At 38.8% G+C, this 23,674-nt stretch overlaps 1 protein-coding gene across 5 annotated transcripts in view; it reads left to right on the top strand.

The window, feature by feature from the left end:
- Positions 1-23,674, top strand: part of NUBPL (NUBP iron-sulfur cluster assembly factor, mitochondrial) — a 310,868-nt gene that overhangs the window by 232,852 nt on the left and 54,342 nt on the right. For all 5 annotated transcript variants that reach the window (XM_062205302.1, XM_062205303.1, XM_062205304.1 and 2 more), the window contains one exon: positions 22,030-22,123. In XM_062205302.1, coding sequence (XP_062061286.1) covers positions 22,030-22,123 — 94 coding nt within the window. The remainder of the gene's footprint in view (positions 1-22,029; positions 22,124-23,674) is intronic.

The following is a 23,674-nucleotide window of genomic DNA, read 5'->3' as shown; positions in this document are numbered from 1 at the left end:
GGTGAACCAACGGCAAAAAGGAAGACCTTTCTCTCTATCTCTCTCTCTCACTATCCACTCTGCCTGCCAAAAAATAAATAAATAAATAAATAAATAAAATAAAAATAAAAAAGAATCTAGGTAAGGAAAATAACCATTAATTCTTCAGTTTTCATCACAGATCACTATGAAAGCTTGTTGAATTTTCTTCATAAAACCATGAAAATGTTAGTTATATTTTGAGCTTTCATCAAGGGCCTATAAAAGAAATGTCTATAGTTCTATTTCTTTTGGAGGAAGATGGGAGAATTAGAATTCGGGATGAGGGGACCTGTTTTTGAAGGGCAGTCCAATATATGTAAAGAATGTGGACTTTGGTTCCAGAATGTCACTTACTTTGGTGGTGGAAGAATGTGGAAGATCTCTTTTTATTGCCTCTATGCTTATTCAATAAAATAAGACGATTACTGGGTCCATATGTTACTGGCACTCTGCTTGGCCTGAAGATAAAAATGTAGATAAAACTTGTTCTCTTCAAATTTTTGGCTTGTGTTTACGTTTTGGCATTGGTTTTTTCTCAATATAGCTGCCTCCTCCCATATTTTCATATGTCATTGATTAGGGAGGAGAAAGATTGATTAATGTGTATTTATTCTTTTTTCTGATTTATTGTCTTAGGCATTAATATTTCAGAATTGCCAAAAGAATGCTTGATTCAAAGAGTTAATCCTTATATCCAAATAGTCTCATTTCCATTGTAAAATAAAGCTTGTTCAGAACTTCAACCTCTAATTTTATTTTTCTATTCATAAAGAGTTTGTCTTTTGAAAAAATATATGTAATTTCTTTTTTCAAAAAAAAATTATTCTATTTATTTGAAAGGTAGAGTTACAGAGATAGGTAAAGACAGAGAGGTCTTCCATTTGCCGTTTCACTCCCCAAATGGCCACACCAACCAGAGCTGGGCCATGCCGAATTCAGGAGCCAGGAGCTTCTTCCAGGTCTCCCACGTGGGTGTAGGGGCCCATGCACTTTTCCAGCAGAGAACTGGATTGGAAGTGGAGCATCCAGCATCCACCTGAACCAGTGTCCATATGAGATGCCAGTGCTGCAGGCCGGATTTTAACCTACTGTACCACAGTGCCAGTCTAATATAATTTCCTTTTGTGTATATTCTCTTTTTTTTTTTCTCTCTTTTTAGATTTATTTATTTATTTGCAGGGCAGTGTGATGGAGATAGACCATAGACAGAGAGAAAGAGGTCTTCTATCTGCTGGTTCACTTCCCAAATGGCTGTGACAGTAAGGGATGGGCCATCTTTAACTGCCTTCCCAGGTTCATTGGTAGGGGGCTGTTTCAGAAGCAGAGCAGCCAGGACTGCAACTGGTGTTCCAGTGTGTTATCCGGCATCATAGGTGGCAGTTTAACCTGTGGCACCATAATGCCTGCCCTAGTTTTGTCTTAAAATACAATTACCAAACAGCAGACTATATGTCACTTTTGATGGAATTTTACAAAAATATGCATTCATGATTCCAAATAAAATTATTTCTTTAACTGGATTAGAAGAAAATTTTCATGTTAGACTTGTAATTTATGATCTAATTAACATTAGTCTAGTTGATAACAAAGATTTTGAACTTTGAACCAAGGTTTTGAACATTTTTACTTGAAATAAAAATGACTTATTTGGATATTTTTACTGAAACGAGATAAAATATGCTCCAAATAGTTGTGTTTGTCATTATAATGTTATTTGAGAAACCATAGCCTAGCTAACAGCTCTAACTTCTTTTCTGCTCACTTCTAAGCTCCTAGTTTTAATCATTTACATATTTTAGGTTGTATTTTGACTCAGTATTTTTGTACTCTTGGGAAATTTCCTTTTAATTTTCAAAACACCATGTCAGTTATATTTGAATCAACTAGGGATATGTAAAAGATACTTTAAATTACTTGTTCAGCTCATTTTGGAATGTGGCTACCTCACAAATGGACAGTCTTTTCATAGGATTTGATTATAAGGATAAAGATTGTATGCTTCTTTACAAGAATTTTAATTTGATTTGAATGATACAACAAGCATTTCTATCAAGTAACTTTTTTCAGTGTACCAGTACTACTTAATTACTTATGACTTAAAAAAAAATCCACCTCATTTCCTCTATTGGAAAAAAAATGTATTGCAGACAAAGACTTATTTTGTTGTTAATTTTTTTAATAGTTTTTTTTAAACTTTTATTTAATGAATATAAATTTCCAGTGTACAGCTTATGGATTACAATGGCTTCCCCCTCCCATAACTTCCCTCCCACCCACAACCCTCCCCTCTCCCGCTGCCTCTTCCCTTCCATTCACATCAAGATTCATGTTCAATTCTCTTTATATACAGAAGATCAATTTAGTATAAAGATTTCAACAGTTTGCACCCACATAGAAACACAAAGTGAAACATACTGTTTGAGTACTAGTTATAGCATTAAATCACAATGTACAGCACATTAAGGACAGAGATCCCACATGAGGAGCAAGTGACTCCTGTTGTTGACCCAACAAATTGACACTCTAGTTTATGGCGCCAGTAACCACCCTAGGCTCTTGTCATGAGTTGCCAAGGCTATGGAAGCCTTCCAAGTTTGCCAACTCTGATCATATTTAGACAAGATCATAAAAGACAGAGTGAGGATAGTAACCAATGATCCTAAGAGTGGCATTTACCAGGTTTGAACAATTATACAGCATTAAGTGGGGAAGAGGACCATCAGTACACACAGGTTGGGAGTAGAGCCATTGGTGGTAGAGTAGAGGTTATGATTACAAAGGAATGAGGCCCAAGTGCACTAGACAGGGTCTAGAACAAAGGACAGAGTCATTATTAGAGGAGCTAAGAAAGGTGCTGTCTAAGCTACAATTAAGTTTTCTGATTGAGAGGCAAATAGAACCTGATAGAAGGGGCTTGATAATAATCTGGTGGGCTTTAGGCCTTGTAAGTTAAGAGGCCCAGACCTATTTATCTCTTCACATGGGGTATATCCTAAGGGAGGTGTGAACCTCCTAGGGGAAGGCACTCTGTTGACTTTCATTACTTGGCTGGCCTGAGAGGAGAGTTGGCCAGGTAAAGGCAGGTGGCATCTCTAACAAGAAATTTACAGTTCTGCCTGCAATGTTGCTGACCCTACTTGACCATACCCTCAGCTGCAGTGGTCACTTTGGAAGTTGGGCTAAGTGAAGGGCTTTTCAGCTTAGAGCCAATAAAATCTGTGGCTCTGACCCGGGCATCCTTCGACTCCAGGGCAGGTCCATTTCCAGTGATCCAACTCTTGGCAGAGCTGCCAGGGCTCTTCACAAGCTGACTTCTGCTGAAGCCCAGGCTTACCACATTGAAAGCCACTGCAGTGGACTGGCCTGTTGGGTCTCCTTGAGGGCAGATCACTGTACAGATCAGCCATTAATAGGCCTGCCACCCATTGCTTCTGATGCCTAGCTTTCTTTTCCTCCTGGTTTTTGTTAAAGCAGACCAGAGGATGCAAGTCAAGGGAGTGCCCAAGTCCCATCTCTAATATTCTGTGGCCTGAACTATAAGTCTATAGTCACAGGCATGTTCTGTAGTAGTTTTTCCAAGGTAGACAATGCCCATGAGGAAAATTATATTCTCACTTTAAAACTTTCTTTCCCTTTGGTCTGAAAGGGAGGTTTTTTCTACTTACTGTTTACTTCGCTGATGGCGAAGTGAATCTAGCTATGAGATTATTATTTAAGTTCTTATTTTGACTATGCTATTCCAGAAAAATGTTAGCCATCTCTTTTATAAGGTCTAAAGATTAAATTGTGCATCCTACAGATTCCTTCATAATAGAATTAGTTTCCTACCTTGAGGAGAATAGAGAAATGAAAGAACAAGTTGGGCTTAGAATAGTAAATGAGGGAGCAAGTCCTAGATCGCTTGCTGACAATAGCAATATCACATGAATACTTAGCAAACCGTTTCAACCATTAGATAACAACTTAAGAAAACATTTACCAGAAGGTCCAATGCCTTCTATAAATTTTAAGAATCATGTATTTGGAAATACCTCTTAAATATCTAACATGGTGTAGTTTGTTTAACCAGTAAACTTAAGCACAACCATCTAAAATGTTTTTAGTTTCTTTCTACCAACAAGTTTAAAACATGATACACAGATTCAGGTCACACAAATTAAAATGTATCTTTGATTGATTTTAGCAGCTTAAATTTATGGACAATCTTATCTATAAGCCAATTAAAATAAAACTCTTAATAAAATTTCCCCATGTGGACATACAATATGTACACACATATAACATAGCATAATAGACCAATATAGCAATTGTAATAATAGCTTTTAAAATCTTTAACTCTTTTTGTAGATTGCCAATTGATTTGAATTGCTTTTTGTTTTTAGTAACCTCAGTTAACCATACTTTCTCTCAGTTGGTACTGTTAATACATTATTGGCTTCATCTGTTTACAGAGCCATCCCAAAGTACTGAATACAATAGAAGTGGCTGGAAAAAGTCCATAGGAACCTATAGGAGGACAGCTAAACACAGAACCAACAACGCTTTAGTTTTATGAGCAGCACATCATGTGGATGACAAAAGACTTTAAGTCGCCATGTTTAAAATTATAAACTCATCAACCAACAAGAGGCACTTGCTTACTTCACAGTATTTTTGAAAGCACCTGTAGGATTTTACAAGTATTTAACCCTTTAGGCCTCTGGGGCTTTCTCATTAAGATAACTATCATGTCTAGTAACACAAGATCATTAGACTTTTTAATTCTCAAACATTTGTATTAATAGCATTTTCCATTATAGAAACTTAAAATTTGGTACCACGTCACATCTTGACAGTCCTTCTAATATAATCCAAATAGCCTGATTAGTTGGTGTCTCTATAAGATGAGAGACATAGGTCCTTCGATTTTTTCAGTTGGGCCCAAACTGGAAAAACCAAAGTCCAGGATTTACTGGAAATTTTAGAGACCAGATTGTTTGAAACTTTGATTTTTTGAATGCCTGTCAAGAATGCCAAGAAGGCTCAAAATCCAAAATATCTGGTTGAAATAAGATTCCTTAAAATCATGACATAACATAGACCAAATCTGATCATTGTTACAAGGTGATTATTCAAATCTTTGAAAATAAGCACATATTTAAATAACCCATAGCTCTTAATAAAAATTCAGCTGTTTTTGAACAATTAGAATTTAACAGACATCAAGAGAACATAATAGATTACTTTAACACATTGCTTTAACAGAGCATCAGAGTTTAATTCTATGTCAAAGAGAAATTGAGCTTCCTGTGATCTTTTGCTGTGAGGTTTCCTTCCTTTACCTTCTTTCATATTGGTGACCATGTTTCTGTGTTTCTGTGTGTAACACATCTTTAAGCATCTTTTGCAGGGCAGGATGAGTGGCAACAAATTCTTTCAGTTTCTGTTTGCTATGAAAAGTCTTAATTTCACCTTCATTCACAAAGGAGAGCTTTGCAGGATATAATATTGTGGGCTGGCAGTTTTTCTCTCTTAGTACCTGGGCTATGTCTCGCCATTCCCTTTTAGCTTGTAGGGTTTCTGATGAGAAGTCTGCTGTGAGTCTAGTTGGAGATCCTCTGAGAGTAATCTGATGTTTCTCTCTTGCACCTTTTAGGATCTTTTTTTTATGTTTCACTGTGGTGAGTTTGATTACAATGTGTCGTGGTGAGGATCTCTTTTGGTCATGTTTATTAGGGGTTCTATAAGCTTCCTGTACTAAGATGCCTCTGTCCTTCTCCAAACCTGGGAAATTTTCTGCTAGTATCTCACTGAAAATGCCTTCTAATCCTTTCTCCCTCTCCATGCCTTCAGGAACTCCTGGAACCCGAATGTTGGGTTTTTTAATAGTATCCTGTAGATTCCCGACAATATTTTTTAGATTTCTAATTTCTTCTTCTTTTCTTTGGTTTGCCTGTTTCCTTTCCTGTTCTCTGTCTTCTAAGTCTGATATTCTCTCTTCTGCTTCGCCCATTCTGTTTTTAAGGCTCTCTAATGTGTTTGTCATTTGATCTATTGAACTCTTCATTTCATTATGATTTCTCGTCACTATCAGAGTTTCTTGTTCTACTAGTTGTTTCATTTCATTTTGATTCCTCCTTAATATTTCATTTTCATGAGAGAGACTTTCTATCTTGTCCATTAAGGATTTCTGTAGTTCAAGAATTTGTTTTTGAGAACTTCTTAATGTTCTTATCAATTTTTTGAGATCCACTTCTTGCATTTCTTTGATCTCATCATCTTCATAATCTTGAATTGGAGTGTCTTTTTCATTTGGGGGCATCATAGTGTCTTCCTTGTTCTTGTTACCTCGGTTTTTGCGTTTGTTGTTTGGCATGTTGGAGATATTTGGTTTCTTCACTGTGGCTCTATATTAAGTGGACTGTCTGCTTTCAGTGGAGCCTTAGAGGCTTGAGATGAGTGTGGACTGAGAGCTGTGTTTGGTTCCTCAGGGTTGAGGGTGTGTCAAAGATGACACTCCCAGGTTAGGCGTGGTAAATCTCTTTCTTTGTTTCTTCCTTCCTTCCTTCCTTCCTTCCCTTCCCTTCCTTTCTTCCTTCCTTCTTTCCCTTCCTTCCTTCCTTCCTTCCTTTCTTCCTTCCTTCCTCCTTCCTTTCTTTCTTTCTTTCTTTCTTTCTTTCTTTCTTGTTTCCTTCCTTCCTTCCTTCCTTCCTTCCTTCCTTCCTTCCTTCCTTCCTTCCTTCCTTCCTTCCTTCCTTCCTTCCTTTCTGTAATTCCACACAGCTGAACGTAATTTGAGGTAGTTAGCAGGCGAATGATATACCCACAGGAGCCAGAGATCGGAAGCTCTTTCCCAAGGACCACACAGGGAATCTCTGCTGCCCTCAGTGTGGGCTCCAATTCTCCTGCAGTCTCCCAGTGGGTTGCCAAGTTAGATCCTAATCTCCTGTTATTTCACCCCCCAGAGTCAGGTTTTTCTGCTAGGCTCAGGGCCGGTGCAGACCTGAGGTCGCCCTGCTTATGACGTATGTCCAAAATGGCGCCTGCTCTTGGTCTTGCTTGCCTTTGAGGGGTGAGCGGAGAGAGAGAAACTCGTGTCCGTATCAGTCACTTTTTTTTTTTCCTCTCTCTCTCCTAGTTAGCCTGGTGAACTTTTCCCCACGGAGTTTCAAGCCTCGTTCCCTCTAGTCTCCTCTTTCTGCTTTCCCGCTGGTGTCTCAGGCTATTGAGGTTCAACTCACCTCGCGTTCCTGCACTGGTGTGTTGATTCTGCCACTGGTGTCCCGAACTTGGGCTCCCACGCTCTCCACACAGGTCCACTGTGAATCACTAGTTCCGGAAGAGTTTCCTCTGCTGTTTCTTCCCCTACTCTTCCTTGACCCTGCAGTATCTCCACTTTTATTAACCTGTGTCTTCTCAAACTATCAGTGTGCTCCCTTCCTATTCCGCCATCTTGCCGCTCCCCTTTTTAATAGTTTTTGACAGATTCAGTATAGTTTGTAGATACAATTCCAAGAATGACAAAGAATATTTTTGTTTTTTCTTATTTTGATGAGTAAGTTTTGGGCAAGTGATTTGACTTCTGAGTTACATTTTCTTTATCTGTAAAATAAAGGCATTGGACCAGGCAATCTGTTTTAAATTCTTGTTTGTTTGAAGTGAGTGACAAAAAGAGATCTCCCCCCGACTAGTTCTCTCCACAAAGGCCTGTAACTGCCAGAGCTGGTCCAGGAGGAAGCAAGGAGCCAGAATTCCATCTCCCACCTACCTGTGTGTCAAGGGCTGACGTACTTGAGCCATCACCTGCTGCTTCCCAGGGTGGGCATTAGTGGGAAGCTGAACTGGATGCAAAGCGGGAACTTGAACCCAGGTACACCAATATGTGTTCAGGCATCCCAAGCACCATTTTAACTATTGTGCCATATGCCCACCCCCCAAGGTTTTTTTCTAACTCTAAAATTCTGTTTGTACTGTGATAAGATGAGGAAACAGAAGCACAGAGAAGTTAAGCAATTTGGTGAAGTTCATCAGTGTATCAATAATATCAGTATCTGACTTTCAGCTTAGCATGCTTGTTGACACTTTCACATAGCCCCTATGTTGTTACCCATTTCTTTCTTTATTGAAAATGCAGCAGTTTATATAAGTGTGCTATAAATATGACTATTATAAATTTGTTTGCAAACCTAAAATATATTTCTGCAAATCCAAAGTTAAATCTGTATTACTTAGGTATCAGTTACTCGTATTTAAAAAGAGGAGAATCTTATGGGTATAAATAACAGCTTTCCTAGTAACTATAAGGATAAATCAGAAAACAAAGCATATCTGAAGTTCATAGTCAGTAAAAACCAAACGAATCTCATTTGTAGCAAAACAAAGTAGGAAAAGATTCTTAAGTAACTTTTTTTTCCATTCTTTTACTGATCCAAAATTGATATTTAGGTGTGTGAAAAGCACCAGATTTCAGCTTGCTTTTGTGGCAGAGTATTTTTAGAAGAAAGTTGTTATCTATTGGAAGTTGATTTAGACCCATCATCCTTCAGAGTTTGTGACTGAATCCCTGCCCTGCTCTTCATCTAGGGACAGGGGCTGCCATCCCCTCAATAACTTTTCAGGAATGCATCTCTTTTGTAAATTACGTTTTGTTATGATCTAACTCATTAACTCCTAGATGAGTTACGATGTGGTATTTTAGGGCAGCAGTTATAGTAGCTTATAATTCAATATAAACTTAAATCTGAGTTCTCTGCAAAATCCAGCTAAAATTTCCAAAGAAAATACAGTTGTTTTATAACATAAACTTATTATGTGTACCAAGTAGTTTAGGGCTTTCTTGTTATTATGTGAAGTGTACCCTCTCCCCCTCTTTTTCTTAAAGTTTGTTTTGTTACATTAATTCTTTTGGATAAACCTAGTGTATAAGAAGAACCAGCCATCAAAAGTGGAAGAGGCTGAGAGACAGGAAAAGGACAAATCCAAGATTACATAGAATATAATTTGTTGGAGAGCTCTGTGAACAGAAGCTGGTCTAGAGCAGAGCCTGTGAGACAGTGGATCGCTGTACCCCCAGTCAGTAGTAAAGATTTGTGCTGTAAGTTAGACAGAAGTGGCCTGGTATTAACCTAAGTGCAGTTGAACTTTCTCCGGAAACATTAACATTCCAAGTGTAATATAAGGGACCCTCCAGGTTCACCCTATCATAGAGTTTAGGATGGCCATCAGGATTATCTAAAGGGAAGATGATGGCTGCGTACAAAATGGCTGCAGTCATGTCAAACTGAATCCCTACAGGACCCAGTAGCTTAAAAAAAGTATATTTTGAAATTTATTTGAGAGGCAGAGAGGAAGGGAGGGAAGGAATGAGGGAGGAAGGAGGAGGGAGACAGCTAGGAGTGCAGTCCAAGTCTCCTATGTGGGTTGCAGGAACCCCATTACTTGATTATCCCGGATGCCTCCCAGGATGGAGTGGCTTGGAGTCAGGAATCCAACCCAGGTATTCTGATATTGGGAGGAAGGCATCTTAAGAGCTGGGCGAATGCCTGCACCCATTAGAGTAAGTACACTTTACTAACCTTTTCCTGAAAGCAAATCCCTCACAAACAGTTGTCAGTGTACACAAGCAGATTACTGTTAACACTTAAAAAAAAAAAAAAAAGTGATTGGAAGGAATTTTAGTGCCACCACACCACCACTAAATATAGAATATTTTTATTTTACAGGTGAGAAAACCAGGGTCCAGGGTGGCTAATTGACTGGTCTATCATCATGCAATTAATTTGTGACAACAATTATTGGAATTTAAAATAATAGTTTCCCAGACGAAAACTCTCCATCTTTTGATGAATAGATATCTGGATTCTTGTCTGTTGCCAGCTAAATGCATAGTCTTGATTTTTGCCAAATTTCCATTTCAATGCTGTTTTTTAAAAAAATCTTGGTAATTAATGTCTGAATTGGAATTTAAAATTCAAAAGCTTCATTATAATAGCTTATACTTAAAATATAACTTCATATGGAGCTACATTTTCTCACAGTTGGTTTCTTATTTGATCTGATTTAGATCTTTAAAATTCTAAAATAAAATCTGACCCATTTTGAAGAATATTATGATCAAAAAGCTGTATTTTTAAAAAGAATCTTTCCAATATTTGATCTATTCTTAGTCATTACTTTGATTTTCATTTAAATAATTATTTCACATAATTTTCTTGTGTAGATGGTTCATAGAGTTAATGATTTAAAACAAAACTTGAATTTAATGGTAGAATATTGGAAGCTAAAGTATTCGTCACATCTTTACTTAGTATATACTAAGTTGATCTTCTGTATATAAAGATGATTAAAAATGAGTCTTAGTGAAGAATGAGATGGGAGAGGGATTAGGAGATGGGATGGTTTGCAGGTGGGAGGGTGATTATAGGGGGAAAAACTGCTATAATCCAAAAGTTGTGCTTTTGAAACTTATATTTATTAAATCAAAATTTTTTAAAAAATTCTTTACTAGCACAGTCAAGAAATTTAAACTCAAGATTTCCATGGTTACTAGGACCCTTGCTTTATAACATGAAAGGCTCTCAAAGGATCACGTCAGGAAACAACACCGATAAGCCATTAAAAGCTGTACAGAAATAAATATAATGATCCAGAAAAAGAGACAGTATGGGAAGAAAATGAATGATTCTTTGATTTCAAACTGACGTTGTCTAAGTAAATAATTTTTTGTCTACAGCTTCCATTTTATATATCTTTTATCAAACGGAATAAGTAATGTAATAAAGCACTTCTGTTTGTGGATTATAGTGATGCTGTTCTCTGCTCTGTGGGAGCCTGGGAACATGATTCTAGTTAAACACACCAGAATCTAAATCCTAGCTCTGTCACTCATCAAGAGCCTGACCTTGGACAACTTTCATTGCTGCTGTCTTCAGTATCTTTATCTGTAAAATAGAGATTAAAATGCCTATTCTGCAATTGTTGTGAAATCATCTTTGTACAGAAGTATCTAATGCTAACCTTACAATAAATCCTGAATAACCACTGATCTCCTGTTCTCCTTCAACTTTTACCTGTGGGCCTGTCCTCCTCACTTTCCCCCCATTCACCAGCTCAGTTCCACCTGAGGAATCCTAGGGCTCAAAACTAAGACATGACCATAGTGGCAGGTTCCTTGACCTCAGGAGCAGACTTTATTGGGACAGTGTTTTTAGCCCATCTTTAAAATGCAGTGCATTGGATAGAGTGATCCCCTGGAACAGTGGTGGCTATCAGGTGCGCTAAGTGCCACCACTGAGCAGTACAGAGCTATGGCGACTCCTGAGGGGTGCCAGCAAGCAGCCTTTGTGGCGTCTGCAATCCTTCAAAGTGTAATATAGTTGGCTTATTAGAGTGCTACGTGTCTGAATATATTTTAGAAACTATCCCAGATTAGGTTAGTAAAGTAATTTGTTACTCCTGCTGGATCAAAACAAAAATAAAATGAAACAAAGTTTAGCATTTTAGTTATCTAGAAATAATTTTCTTTAACTCTTGGAAAGTTTTCCTCTCTCCACCCCTGACCCCTGTTTCTTTATTTGAAAGGGAGAGAGAGAGAGACTCTCCCAACTGTTGGTTCACTTCTCAAATGCCCACAACAGCTGGGGCTGGGCCAGGTTGAAGCCAGAAACTCAGAACTAACCCATTTCTCCCGCCAGAGTCCATTTGCAGGAAGTTGGAAGTGGAGCTGGGATTTGAACCCAGGTACTCCCATATAGGATGTGAGTGTCTCAAGCAGTGTCTTAACCACTGTGTCAATGCCCACCTCAACAATTACTTAAAAATACTTTGATTGTCAAGCAGGTTTGTAATGTTGTAGGCCTTTTTGGTAGCAGTGTTATCCTTCACTAACATCTGCTTCCTAGGTTATGATTATCTGTATATACAAGCAGGACTCTAGAGAACTTAGAGGTGTTCTCCTAACTAATTTTTGGAGTAGTCATTGTGTTTGTATTTGAAATTTTATTGCTTCACCTGTACTATGATTTTCATAGGCATCTGTGGGCTGGCCTAGGAACTGCTTATGTTTAAAATACTATTCAGGAAATAGGTTCAGCATTAGCAAACACTGATATTAGCAGTGTTTGGTGAGTTAATGCTGTCCCCACGTTGGGTCTAGCCTGCTCTGTACCTCAGCCAGGAAGACAACTAAGGAGATGAGAAAGGGAAACATGAGGACTGTCATTCTCCTCTTCTTTCTCAAGACATTGACTACTGTCAAAGTGACCTTGAAAGGATTTATCCAAGTAGCCTCCCCTGCTTCCCTCTTTTCCTATTTAAAAAAAAAAAAAAAGGAAACATTTGAGAATGGATTGGAGAACTTTATCATTTGTGGGGTGAAAGGATTAGGAAAAAAAAGTTTTATATGCTTTTTGTAACTTGAATGATCTGTTCTCATGTTGTAGTTGGATCATCTCCTATCAGAACAGTTTCAAAGATAAGTTTATAAAATTTTGTTGTGTGGGGCCTTCCTTGTGGAGTACCAGATTAAGCCTCCACTGGCATCTCAAATGGACCCCGGTGTGAGACCCAGCTGCACCATTTCCAATCCAACTCCCTACTAATGGGTCTGGGAAAGCAGCGGAGGATGGCCCAAGTGCTTGGACCCCCTCACCCGTGTGGGAGACCCAAAAAAAGCTCCTAACTGCTAGCCTTGGCCGTTGCTGTCATCTGGGGAGTGAACCAGCAGATAGAAGATTCTCTCTCTCTCTCTCTCTTTCTCCTCTCTCTCTCTCTCCCTTCCTCTTCCTCTTCTGTAACTCTCTGTTTTGAATTTTTAAAAAATCCTAAAAAAAGAAAGAAAAACTGAATTAAAATTTTTTGTTGTATCATTTACTTCCATATGTTAATATGCCATCAATTGAAGTAAAAACATTTTTATTATTCATATTTTTGCTGTGGAATTCATACTTGATTTTCATTTGTAGCAATTTTCTTCTTGCAACCAAAATAAAATGTTGCGTGATTTTATAAATAGGTTGCTGGGCAGAGCAAAGCCAATAGTTTTTACTTAAAGAAAAACACTTTGTATTCCATATTACACTTTTATTATATGTAAAAGTGCCTCACATGACTGAAATTTTAATTTTAGTTGTTTAATAAAATGTGAAAGGCAACTTGGTTTGTAGACTCATTCAGTGGATGTTGACTAAACACTGATAGAACATCACTGAGAGGACTGGTATAGAAAGTCCAGAAATGCATGCAAATATTCTCTTTTGTTGAGGTGCATACGTTGAAGTTGAGGAGATAGTTGTGTATAGAAATAATTAACCTCAGAATTCTTAGAGCTGAAAGACCCATTCAAACCCTGGAAGTTGATAGAGATAATTCACTGTGGGAAAGAGTATGAATCCCTTCCAGGAGTACGACCCCCATGACCTGATTCCCTTGGCCTCGGTATGCCCTTTGAAGGGTTCTCACCTCCCAACACCATCACGCTGAAGACCAAGTTCCCAGCACATGGACCTTTGGGTCAGTTTCTGACTCTAGTCTCCTTCCATTGTATACCCTGGGTAGCAGTGATGATGACTCAAGTAACTGGTTTTTTGCCACCATGTGGGACACCTAGATAGTATTCTTAACGCCTAGCTTTGGCTCCAGCCTGGCCCCAGCTGTTGCCAACATTTGGGGTAGTGAACCAGTAGGTAAGAATCCTCTGTTTCTCAAATACATAAATAAAACTTACAAAAAAAAAAAAAAAAAAGATGTCCTAATACTTACAACATTTTCCATTTACCACACAAATGGGCTCCCTGGACACAACCCATATTTTTTTTTTTAATTTCATTGAAAGTTTTTTTACTTTTGTATTAGAGAGAAAGAGAGAGAGAGAGAGAAAGTGCTTCCATATATTAGTTTACTCCCCCAGAGTCCTGCAACAGCTGGGACTGGGCTGAACCAAAGCCAGGAGCCAGGAACTCAATCCAGGTCTCTCCCATGTATGTGGCAGGGACCAATTCCTTGAGCCACCATTACTGCATCCTAGGGTCTACTTTAGCAGAAAGCTGGAAACTGAAGTGGAAACTGAATCCAGGTACTCCAGTGTGGGATGTGGATGTCCTAACAGCAGCTTTTACTATGTTAGGCCAAACGGACCACACAGCCTACTTTTGAATTGTTCAAACCATTCTGTATCTTGTCCTGTTTCTCTTGCTTCATGATTTCCTGGTTTGTTCTGTGGTTACACCTTTTCCTTGCCCGTAAGATTTTAATTCTTCTTGGTCACTACTTTGGCTCTATAGGGTGTGTTTCTGTTTCAGCAGTGGTTTTCCTGCCTTACTCTGCATGGCTCCGAGTTCACCCCTACTGCTGTTATGTTCACATGGTTCACATTGCCCTTGTTAGCAGAATACCTTACCTTTGCTTTGGAGAAACTGTATTGACCCTATGGTCTTTGCACTTGGGCTAAGTAATGCTGATGATGGAAACTGCTGTCCTGGAGGCTGACAGTGCTAAACTGCTAAACCAGCTGAGAGGCCAAAAATGGAACTGTGGGCTGTGCATTCATGGGCCGGTTCTATTCAGCCTTACAACTCAGCCTGTTTGCATTTGTCTTCCCAGCGTCTTTTGGAGCAAGGCCTGATTGCTACTGCTTTGGTCTGCTTCTTAATAGAAGTGTCTCTGGAAGGTGACCCTTCTTTTTTTCCTTGTTCGTAGCACTGTGTTCTTCCTAATTGATGTCTTGAGAAAATGCATTGCCTTATCTGTCCAAATATAAGATAGTTTTGTCTCCCAGACATTCCTCTGAAAAGAGGGAATGTCTTTATTTCAATCTTTGAGTTACTTTCAGACTATTGGACATTATCTTGAATATAAAATATTGTTTGGGGAATATAAAATATAAAGTATTGTTAGCTTAAAATTGCTAGCTTGGATTATTTTTCTTGATAATATGTGTAAAAGAGAAAGGAAAATAATTTAACCGAGGCTTAGTTATTCCTGGTGCTGTAACCATCAAGTGTTAGATATCTTAATAAACAAAGTGAAACTGAAACTTTTAAAAATACCATAAGCTATTAAGTGTTGCAATTGCAAACAAACATGTCTCGATAGGATTGTGGAAATACAAAGAAAATGACCAAAGTCGGCCTCACTTGCTCTGGACTTTCATACACCCAGTCAGTACTTCTGGTGGCAGGTGTGACAGGTGTTTCCCCCCAACCACAACCTGTTCTACAGCAGATACTTACTTGCTGTGTGCCCTCTAATTCAGTTTAGTTCTGAGATATCTGGAGTTAGCTGCAGAGCCCACAGGTAGAGGGCTCAGTCTGAGGGCTGCTCCCTCTTCAGATGCTAGTTGCACACATAAGCTGTGACCTGTGCTCCTGACAGTCTGGTGTTATACTTCAGGGTTCCCAGGACCCCTGCCTTGAGTCTGATTAATTTGCTGGGGCTGCTCACAAAACTCAGGGAAACACTTACATTTACCCATTGATTATAAAGGGTGTTACAAAGGATACAAATGAACCACCAGATGGAAGAGATGCATGGGACAAGGTATGGGAGAAGGGGCATGGAGCTTCTAGGCTTTCTCTCAGCGGGCTGCCCAGCAGGAAGCTCCATGGCAGGAAGCTTTTCAGAAACCCCCAGAACTCTGTCCTTGTGGTTTTTATGGAAGCTTCTTTATGTAGGAGTGATTGATGACATCATTGGCCACGGGTTTATCAACTCAACCTTCAATCCCTTCTCTCCTCCCTGGGGGAGAACTGAAAGTTCCAGCCCTCTAATCACAGGATTGGTTCCCCTGGCAACCAGCCCCATCCGGAGGCTAGCTAGAAGTCCCCAGCCACTAGCAATTCATTAGCATACAAAAGACATTCTTATCACTCTGGAGATACTAAAGGATTTAGGATTTTATGTCCAGAAATGGGGACATAGACCAAATATATTTTTCACTATCTCACAAAAATAAATAAAAAATCAACTGTTACTTGAATGGCTTTGGACAGAAGCTCAGTGACAACATTGTATTTGGATCCAAAAGTGCTGGATCTCTTTAGATATACTGTAGAGGAAACAGTTCAGTAGAGAATAAAGATCATGTGTATATAAAGAGGCATCTAGCTGGGCAGATTCAGGTCTAAACAGCTGCTCCTAACCTGTGCTTCATCTAATTTTTTTCAGCTATCATGGTCCTGGTTGTGGTTGGGTGTGTGTATATGTATGTTTGTTATTTTTGATTGTCACATAACTATATGTATTTATGGGTGACAGTGTGGTATTTCAATATATGCATATCTTGCATAATGATAAAATCTGAGTAATTAGGGTATCCATTACCTTAAAGATTTATCATTTTCTTGCAGTGAGAACATTCAAAATCCTCTCTTTTAGCTATTTTGAAATATGTGTGAAGTGTATTACTGGTAACTATAGTTGCCCTACTGTGTTATAGTTGGACCAGAGGGAGAAGGTCTGGTTTTGATTTTGATATTCCCACTTTCCTGTTTACATATCCCTCTTCAGATCTGATGCACTTCTTTGACTTTGCAACCACATTTCTGAAATCCCTGCTGCAATTTCACTTCTATCCAAAGATCATCCCTGGACTGCCTTCAAGAACTCTAATTTGGGGCTGGCTGGAGCTGTGGTACAGCGGGTTAATGCCCTGACCTGAAGCACTGCCATCCCATATGGGTGCGAGTTCAAGACCCGGCTGCCCCTCTTCTGATCCAGTTCTCTGCTGTGACCTTAGTATGATGTTCTCGTGATGCTGGGCAAGCATCATGGAGCTGCAGCTTCCAGTGAGCCCTGTAACTGAGCACAAGGAAAAACAACTGTGTTGCTAAGCTGTGAAGTTCAGAAATTTAGGCGTATTAAATGCATTTTTGATTAACAATATTTTCAGCTCACAATGGACTTATCAGGACATTATCCCCATCATAAGTTGAGGATAAGCTGTACCTAACTTTGCATTTGTAATTTTATTTTCTTATCCTTAGAGAGGACCACTCAAATTGCATATGCTTCAGACCACACAAAATCTGGATCCGCCGCCAGGTTTCACTAAATGAGATTTTTTTTTTTTTTTAATTTGTTTTCATAAACTTGAAAGGCAGAGTGACAGAGAGAGGGAGACAGAGAGAGAAAGAGTGTCCATCTGCTGGTTCACTCCCTAAATGCCCACAACAGCTGGGCCTGGGCCAGGCCAAATGAGAAGGCCAGAACTCCGACCATGTCTGTCTCATGGGTGGCAGGGGCCCAAACTCTTGAGCCGTCATCTGCTGCCTCCCAGGATGCCTTAGCAAGAAGCTGGATGGTAAGTGGAGGTGCTGGGACTGTGTCTCACACGCCAGTAAGGCAATGGGTGTCCCGACCTGTGCCTTAACCCACTGTGCCACAATGCCTGCCCTCCCTGGGTGTTTTGCCAATACTTATTTCTTACGCTTTGTAAAACACAGAGTAAACAAATAAGTTTTGAGAATCCCCAAAGCATTTTAAAATGAGTGCTTTTGATGGATGTTTCACAAGTTAACTGGAACTTACTGGCAGCCAGTGTATTTCAATGCTAGTGTGAGTGAGTGAGTGCTATAAAACTGGAATTCAGAAAGTAAGTATTGCAGTGCAGCAGATTAAGCTACCACCTGTGATACAGGTATCCCATAATGAGCTCCAGTTTGAGTCCCTGCTGTTCCACTTCTGATCCAGCTCTCTGCTAATGTACCTGAGAAAGCAGCAGAAGATGGCCTAAGTGCTTGGGCCTCAGCCACCCGCATGGGAGACCTGGATAGACTTCAAGGCTCCTGACTTCTGCCTGGCCAAGCCCCAGACCTTGTGACCATCTGGGGAATGAACCAGCAAATCAAAGATCTCTCTATTTCTCCTTTTGTCTTTGTAACTCTGCCTTTCAATTAAATAAATGAAAAACAAAGCAAAGCTGGAACTCAGATACTCAGTAGAGTTTCAATTCCAAGCAACATTTATGTGAAACCTACTGTGTGTGATGAAGATACTGGTCCAGATTTCTTTGTTTGTTTCTAGACAATTTAAATTCCATTTAAGAATTCTTTGTAATGACTGCCTTAATGGTGAATTTTTGTTTCCAGTCCCTTGGAACCTTAATAGCAGTTCTGTTTAAAGAAATAAGAACTTGGAGGCAACAAGATCAATGTGACTAAATGCCAGGGAACAGCAGTGAGAAATTGTTAGAACCAGTCATTTGATGTTTGCTGAAACAATGAAACTTGTCAGGCTGCTTATGCTGATGAAATTGTTTATTTTTAAATTATTAACTATTTTAATATTAATATCTCAAGGGTCCTTGTCATATATTTAGATAAGAATTCTAAATATCGACTTGAATAAAAGAGGTGACGTGGTAAGGTTTAAAATTTATTTGGGGAAATGAGAGAAACACAGAAACGTGAGGGCTTTATTTAAGTTCCATTCCTAGCAAGAGAGCAGACCAGGGGCCACATGCAGGTGTTCATAGGGCGGAGCTGCGTGGGGAGAATAACCACGCAGGCAGGAATGACCGCAAAACTGTGTGGTGCAGGGGCAAACAGGGCAAGGGGCAGCCGAAAGGCCACAAGCCCAGAGGTGGGAGAGCAAGGTGGTGGGGGAGTACGCTCCACGTTTTTTATTCACTCCCAAAAGGGGAGTGGTTACATAGTCTGATTGGCAGTTGGGCATATACAGGTGGGATCATATAGGGGTGTGAGATCATGCACTGGGTGGAGGGGGGGGCAACGTCTTCAGCTCATGATTACAATTAATTTAATCTCATCTTTCTGCCCATATCACTATGGATTTCAGAACATAGGATATGAAATAAAATGGATCTTTTTGGGAGAGAGAAACACACACACAGAGAGAAAATCTCTCCCATCTGCAGGTATACTTCCCAAATGGCTAGAACAGCGAAAGCTGGACCAGATCAAAGCCGGGAGCCAGGAATTCCATAATGGTCTCCCATGTGGGTGGCAGGGTCCCAAGTACTTGGACTATCTTCCCCTGCCTTCCCAGGTCCATTAGCAGGAAGCTGGATAAGAAGTGGAGCAGCAGGGACTCCAACTGGCACTCGTATGTGATACCAGCATTGCAAGATGTGACTTAACCTCCTGCACCAAATGCCAGCCCCTCATCTAAACTTTTTCTTTAAAAAAGTATGATTATATGGGAAAGGAGTATTATACATTATTAGATTCTTAAGAAGTAGAGCATGGAATTATATACCTAGTTTCACTTGAGTTAGAAAGAAGAAATCTTGGGGCCAGTGTACGGCATAGAAAGCTAAGCTACCTCCTGAGATGCCAGCTTCTCATATCAGAATGCTGGTTTGAAACCCAGATAGAGTTCCAGGCTCCTGGCTTCTGCCTGGCCCATCCCTGGCCATTGTAGCCATTTGGATAGTGAACCAGCAAATGGAAAATTAACCTCTTCCTCTCCCTCTCCCCCTCCTTCTCCCTCTAAAATCTTTAAAAAAAAAAAAAAACCTCTATAGAATACTATACAGCAGTCAAAAACAATGAAATCCAGTCGTTTGCAACAAAATGGAGGAATCTGGAAAACATTATTCTGAGTGAATTAAGCCAGTCCCAAAGGGACAAACATCGTATGTTCTCCCTATTCGGCGACAACTAACTGAGCACCAAAGGGGAAACCTGTTGAAGTGAAATGGACACTATGTGAAACAGTGACTTGATCAGCCCTTGTCCTGACTGTACAATTTAAATACTTTATCCCTTTTAGTATTTTTTTTTTGTTCTAGTACTATTGGTTGAACTCTGTAATTAACACACAATTATTCTTAGGTGTTTAAATTCTAACTGAAAAGTGATCCTTGTTAAATATAAGAGAGGGAATAAGAGAGGGAGGAGATATACAATTTGGGACATGCTCAATCGGACTTGCCTCAAATGGTGGAGTTAGAAATGTGCCAGGGGATTTCAATACAATCCTATCAAGGTGGCATGTACCAATGCCATCTCACTAGTCCAAGTGATCAATTTCAGCTCACAATTGATCACACTGATAGGTCTAAGAGTCAAAGGGATCACACAAACAAGACTAGTGTCTGCTAATACTAACTGATAGAATCAAAAAGGGAGGCAACGATCCAACATGGGAAGCGGGATACACAGCAGACTCATAGAATGGCAGATGTCCTAAACAGTACTCTGGCCTCAGAATCAGCCCTTAAGGCATTTGGATCTGGCTCAAGAGCCCATGAGAGTATTTTAGGCATGGAAAGCCAAGACACTCTGGCAAAAAAAAAAAAAAAAAAACCTAAATGAAAGATCTCTGTGAGTGAGATCCCAGTGGAAAGAATGGGCCATCAAAGAAGGAGGTACCTTTCTTTGAAGGGAGGAGAGAACTTCCACTTCTACTATGACCCTGTTGGAATAAGATCGAAGTCGGCGAACTCAAAAGGCTTCCATAGTCTTGGCAACTCATGACTAGAGCCTTGGGAGATTACTGACGCCATAAACAAGAGTGTCAAATTGTTAAGTCAACAACAGGAGTCACTGTGTACTTACTCCTCATGTGGGATCTGTCCTTAATGTGTTGTCCAATGTGAAGTAATGCTATAACTAGTACTGAAACAGTATTTTACACTTTGTGTTTCTGTGTGGGTGCAAACTGATGAAATAATATATACTGAATCGATCTTTTGTATATAAAGAGAATTGAAAATGAATCTTTATGTGAATGGAATGGGAGAGGGAGCAGGAGATGGGAGGGGTGCGAGTGGGAGGGAAGTTATGGGGAGGAAAGCCAATGTAATCCATAAACTGTACTTTGGAAATTTGTATTTACTAAATAAAAGTTAAAAGAAAAAACTGTTGCATATGTTAATTTATTCATTCATTCATTGAAAGAAAACTTAATTAAGCTCTTCCTGTATATTCATTCTATGTTAAGATATACCAATTCAGCTTATAGTTTTATAGGAAGACAAATCATGAAACAAGAGTACATGAATGGTAGTCTTTCTCATTCACTGCTCTCTTAGCCATGCTGGTCTTTCAGTTTCTGAAAGTTAATACTCTTTGCACATGGCTTCACAGTGCTACTTGTGAATATATTTATTAGGATGATTATCTCCTTAATGTCTGTTTCTCTAGATATTGTAAGTTCTGTTATCAGGGACCATAAAACTACTTCATTGTCAATACTTAACCAGTGTGAGGATCCTGGGGCCATTTGCAAAGGAAACTCCAAGGGAAAGTGCCCGAGGTGCCAATGAGACACATCTGAATTCTGGCCCTGGATTAAGGACTTGCTTACACACTGAATATTCTGGGCATAGGTACTTTTGTAAAAGGCTGGAAAGGGGATGGGCTTTGTGGCATAGGGAGTTAAGCCACTGCCTGAGATATAAGCATCCCATATGGGAATAGGTTTATGTGGTTCTTGGCTTAGGCCTGGCCCAACCCAGCCATTGCAGCCATTTGGGTAGTGAACCAGCAGATGGAAGAGCCCTCTCTCTGTCTCTCTCTCCATAACTCTGTGTTTCAAATAAATGAACTTTTTTAAAAAAGGAAAAAAGCCTGCAAAGAAAAAAATTAAAATGTTAATGGTGCTAAGACTCTAGTTATATTTAATTTTTTCTTATTTTTAAGTTTTGTTTCCTAATTAATGTGTTTTATTTTTATGAAAAAAAAAAAAAACTTTTAAAAATTAAAGCAAATGCTATCCCAAAAACCTAAATGACTGAACACTAAGATTTCTCAGACAAAACATTGGCTAGACCCAGTAAAAATAAGTGGTTGGTCCCAAATTGTGAAAAGGGTTTGCCATTAGTGTGTGTACATGTGGAAGGCTCATTTGGAAATTTAAGATTATCATTCGGGAAAGATGTGCTCAAAGCAGTGATTGTCACTAGCTCATCCATGTATCCTAGGCCCTCAGCACAGTGCCTGGAACCTAGTGATGATTCAGTAATGGCTATTAGTAGAGATTTGTTATTGATGCATTAATTTTTTTTTTATGTCACTGTTCACTGGAATTGTTGCACAATGATGTTATTTCTGTCATCTTGGTTTTTAGGTAGATTGGGGTCAACTGGACTATTTAGTTGTTGACATGCCACCAGGAACCGGAGATGTGCAGTTATCAGTCTCACAGAATATTCCTATTTCAGGTAAACCTTTACGAGTTTAGAGTAATTTCTACTTTGATATATTGATATTGCTATGGAGAAAAGCAAATTCCGTGGCAGGCAAACCTTTTTATGTATTAAAAAGGAATTATCTCTAAATTTTTCATTAGAGGTCAGAGGGATACATTGAATTTTTCAAAAATATTACCAGCATGAGTATATTTACAAAAACATTAAGATATTTTGAAACAGTGTTGATATAAATCTGTGTTCCAGAGAAGCAGCAACGTTTGTCTAGTAGAACATGGCTGTTGTATGCACTGCTATCCAGCACTTATGGTATTGGTCCACAGCAGGCACTGAATACTGAACAAGACTAAATATTAGGAAAATTGGCTCTTTAGTAAATACATCTATGGAAGAATTTTATATTCTGCTAATTCTTTAATATTAAAGCAAATTTTTAAAAAAAGCACCATTGAAGCAATTAATCAAAATAGCTTATGTCAAAGTATAGTATTTTAATATGTAGTAGGTAGAATATTTATGATGTAGAATCTAAACTTTATATATTTAATCTGAATATAAAGATTTTCCTGGATTCTGCTGGAGAAATATATATGAGAGGAATTCAAAGACTTAAAGGAAAATGCATATCACAGAAAATTATGCATAGGTATACAATTTCAAAAATTGTATATATTTTGTATTTATTTTATTTATTTGAAAGGCAGAGAGACACAGAGAAAGAAGGAGTGAGGCAGAGACAGACAGGGATCTTCCATCAACTAGTTTACTCCTCAAATGCCCACAGCAGCCAGGATGGGGCAAAGCTGAAGCCAAGAGCCTGAAACTCTATCCGAGTCTCTCATCTGAGTGGCAGGGACCTGAGTACTTGGTCCATCACTGATGTCTCTCAGGGTGCACATTAGCAGGAAGCTGGATTCTGAAGCAGAACTGGAACTTAAAATGAGTTGCTCTGATATAGGATGCGAGCATCTTAACTGTTGCTCCCGACACCCAACCCTGCCTTGTCTTTTAATTCCATTTCCTGTGAACTTTTTGTTGTATTATGGTTTATGACAATTTCTGGGAAAACAGTAGAATTTTTAAATGTCTTTGCCAATCATTTATGTAATGCTTGTCCAAGTTATGACATTGACATTTAATTACCAAAAGATTTAGAATCTTAATTTTTTGACAATTACATGTGTTATTTGGAAATATCAATATAGCCTCCTTAATACAGATTTTTTTCTGTTTTAGTATATGTTTAGCTTTAATGGAATATAGGAATTCCCTTTATAATCATCATGATATAGCTTGCTTTTTCTTTTTCTAAGTAGTTTTGTAATCATTTATAATTATTTTTTAAAAAAATTTCTTTAAAGAGTAATAATTGAAAGAAAAAATATTCTTTTGCATCTATAATATTTTGTTATTTTTTAGTGAAGACATCAATATCATCTAATTTTTTTTTAGATTTATTTTATTTATTTAAAAGAGTTACAGAAAGGCAGAGAGAGAGGGAGAGAGAGAGGTCTTCCATCCACTGGTTCACTCCACAGATGGCCGCAATGGCCAGAGCTGTGC

This window comes from Lepus europaeus, chromosome 11 (assembly GCF_033115175.1).
Source record: "Lepus europaeus isolate LE1 chromosome 11, mLepTim1.pri, whole genome shotgun sequence".
Classification (NCBI taxonomy): Eukaryota; Metazoa; Chordata; class Mammalia; order Lagomorpha; family Leporidae; genus Lepus; species Lepus europaeus.
This window is presented reverse-complemented; position numbering and strand designations above follow the sequence as displayed.